Consider the following 346-nt stretch of genomic DNA (forward strand, 5'->3'; position numbering starts at 1 on the left):
TGGGCGAGGGCCTTAACTGCTGCGGGGAGACGAACGCCCCCAAAGAAGTTCAGAGACAGGCTGCTTGCTGCTACCGCATCTTCATCTGCTGCTGCTGCTGCTGCTGCTGCTGCTGCTGCTGTAGGTGCTGCTGCTGCTGTAGGTGCTGCTGCTGCTGCAGGTGCTGCTGCTGCTGCTGTAGGTGCTGCTGTAGGTGGTATTGCTCCTGCTGCTGCTGGTGTTGCTGGTACTGTTGCTGCAGGTGATGTTGTTCCTGCTGCAGGCGCTGCTGCTGCTGCTGTAGGTGCTGCTGCTGCTGCTGCTGCTGCTGCTGTTGCTGCTGCTGCGCCTGGTAGGTCTTCTGTCT

General features: G+C 60.4%; 1 protein-coding gene across 1 annotated transcript in view; it reads right to left on the reverse strand.

Annotated features, from left to right (window-relative positions):
- Positions 1-346, reverse strand: part of EMH_0020090 (ubiquitin carboxyl-terminal hydrolase isozyme L5, putative) — a gene marked incomplete at both ends in the record, with an annotated part of 7,125 nt that overhangs the window by 1,767 nt on the left and 5,012 nt on the right. Inside the window, one exon of the mRNA XM_013501491.1 lies at positions 1-344. Coding sequence (XP_013356945.1) covers positions 1-344 — 344 coding nt within the window. The remainder of the gene's footprint in view (positions 345-346) is intronic.

This window comes from Eimeria mitis, genomic scaffold (genome assembly GCF_000499745.2).
Source record: "Eimeria mitis Houghton genomic scaffold, Emh_scaff697, whole genome shotgun sequence".
NCBI lineage: Eukaryota > Apicomplexa > Conoidasida > Eucoccidiorida > Eimeriidae > Eimeria > Eimeria mitis.